The following is a 2,851-nucleotide window of genomic DNA, read 5'->3' on the forward strand; positions in this document are numbered from 1 at the left end:
TATGGTGAAGTCGAAGGTATTTGCATGTAGGTACTTTGGAGACTGACTTATGAATACTTTAACTCGTTGAGGTATTTGCAATATCCTCAGGTGTTTTGAAAATTTCGCATCATTACATCGCCGGATCTGACACTTTGGTTTTCTAACAAACTGAGAGTATCAAGTATGTGACAATGTCATGATCATGACAATTTCTCCAAGAAGAATCTTCAAAGGAAGCATTAGAAGAAGAAGGAAGGTATAATAAGAATTTCAGCAATTAAAATAGGTACATACGTCACCTGCAAGTTAATATTCCACATTGCATTGCCGTTGATGAAATTCACAACCACACATGTAAAAAGCCTCAACCATTCACAACCACACATGTAAAGCACGTGGAAATACTCCCAAACAATTTAGAATAGGTAACTCAGAGAATAATGAATAGTGTCATATTCTAATTCTAAATACATGACACCGAAAAGGAAGGTATAATAAGAATTTCAGCAATAAAAATAGGTACATACCTCACCTACAAGTTATTCCACATTGCATTGCCGTTGATGAAATTCACAACCACACATGTAAAAAGCCCCAACCATTCACAACCACACATGTAAAGAACGTGGAAATACTCCCAAACAATTTAGAATAGGTAACTCAGAGAATAATGAATAGTGTCATATTCTAATTCTAAATACATGACACCGAGGGATGGTCGAAATTTGCGTCACACATTCCGGTCTTTAGAAAAGAAATAAGAGACCCCTGTCTTAGCGTTTTGATAACAAAATCGTCATAATGAATTTCCAGATGAATCAGGTCAAAGATTTACTCATCAAGCTTGTCAGGGTGTTAAGCAGAAAATTCGACAAAAATGCAAAAAATATTATACATAGGTACTTTGAAGGAAAACATCTGACTGATCATTGGAGGTAGTTACTGTGGAATACTTTTTCTTCGTGTTATATTGAGGTGTGAGAAGCATCTCCACCATATTTAGTGGATGTGCCAAATTCACTTTCCCTAATACCTATACGCCAATCCACCTCTATCTTGTCACTCAATCGGGATTGATGCAAAACCTGCCTATGTACCAGGTAAGTTATTTGACTGCTAAGAACCGAGCTTATACCAATCTAAGATATAGATTAATGGTACCGAGAAGTTCATGTATCATATGTGATACGGTATGAACTTAAGGGTTAAGTAGTAAACATGGAGTTCAACTTCCGAATACCTAAATTACTTCGGTTTGACCGTTGATTGATTTGAATTTCGATTTCACCCCTTGACCTGTGTAACTAGGCGATTCGTGATTTAACTACTTGAAATTCAGAAATTCATATGGCAGAAGTTCCAACAGTTGGAGGCTCATATGGAGGAACGCCGGAACACTTGGATCTGGGAAAGCCACAGGAATAGCGTCATCCAGGTAGGGATAGGGACATTGTTTTCTGAAAGCTGTCAAAGATAGATATGCGAAATTCGTTATTGTTTATTTTTGGAATAGGAGGAATTTTTAATTGTTTTATGCATACTCAAATGCTTGTCACAAATATCGTTCCCCCATCGTTACACCTAGAATACCTAGATAAATTTTATGACCTAACTTGGACTCGAACCACAAACCTCCAGATCCGAAGTCCAACGCGTTAACCATCATCACTGCACTACTGAGATTTGTTTTTTTTTTTTTAACATTACGCCAAAAAGACAATAAAAGAATAGAATTAATTTCATTTAATTCATATAGGTATCAACTTACCAAGCTAAAATCCTAAGATAGATACGCTCTTCTTATGTTAACTCTATGTTTGATCTCCTGATCGATTTGTGTCCACAGGGTTTACAAAATGTCGGCCTCATCAGCAAGGACGAAATCAAAGATAGATACGCGAAATTCGTATATTTTTTTAACAGGAGGAATTTTTAATTGTGTTAAGCATACTTGAATGCTTGTTACCAATATTGTTCCCCAATTGTTACGCCGAGATAAATTTTATGACGACTTGGACTCGACCCACCAACCTCCAGATCCAAAGTCCAACGCATTAACCACTGCACCACTGAGTTTGGTATTTTTGGAATATTAGACCAGAACGACGATAAAAGAGTAGAATGAATTTCATATTAATTCATATAGGTACCAGCTTACCAAGCTAAAAACCTAAGATAGATACGCTATTCATCTCTTCTTATGTTAACTCTATGTTTGATCTCCTGATCGATTTGTGTCCACAGGGTTTACAAAATGTCGGCCTCATCAGCAAGGACGAAGAAGAAGAGGAGCTCGCCCAGAAGGTTTGCGGAATTCTGGATGTGAACAGCTTTGAAATCCGCAGCCCGGATCAAGAGCGTCCTTGGGGAACTGAAGCAATCAACGCTTGCTATCGCTACTGGCTGCCTTCAACCTTAACCTATGTTTCACGGCAATTCAACCTATTCCCCTTTATTTCCTCTTTATTCCCCAGGAATCACCCTCTACACGCTTCACCTCCCAGTGGTACTTCTGGCCAACAAGGAAATCCAATGTGGCAACATGGACCACAACCAATTCCTATCCAAACTGGAAGAGGCCGAAGCCCTCCTGAAAGAAGCCTTAGCGTTGCTGTTCTACGAACCTGCTAAGACTCCAGAAGGCATGCTGGCTATTGAGGCAAAGGAGGCGTTGAAATGCCTGCGGGAAACCATTATGGATGTGAAAGATCAAGTGGTGACGTCACACATGAGGAGTATACAGTGATCAGCGCATAATTGTGACGTCATAAATGCTCGCAATATAACCAAAGATTAACCCTTAAGTTCATACCGTATCACATATGATACATGAACTTCTCGGTACCACTGCTGCGATCTGTTAGACTTT

The 2,851-nt window shown here is 38.8% G+C and overlaps 1 protein-coding gene across 1 annotated transcript; it reads left to right on the forward strand.

Annotated features, from left to right (window-relative positions):
- Positions 1-2,454: 2,454 nt before the first annotated feature.
- Positions 2,455-2,838, forward strand: LOC103522453 (the record flags this gene model as incomplete). Its single annotated transcript, XM_008487556.3, is given in 1 exon segment — positions 2,455-2,838. A coding segment is annotated over 1 exon segment (274 nt), but the record flags the coding sequence as incomplete, so codon positions are not given.
- Between the last annotated feature and the right edge of the window lie 13 nt (positions 2,839-2,851).

This window comes from Diaphorina citri, unplaced genomic scaffold, assembly GCF_000475195.1.
Source record: "Diaphorina citri unplaced genomic scaffold, Diaci psyllid genome assembly version 1.1 scaffold8600, whole genome shotgun sequence".
Lineage (NCBI taxonomy): Eukaryota > Metazoa > Arthropoda > Insecta > Hemiptera > Psyllidae > Diaphorina > Diaphorina citri.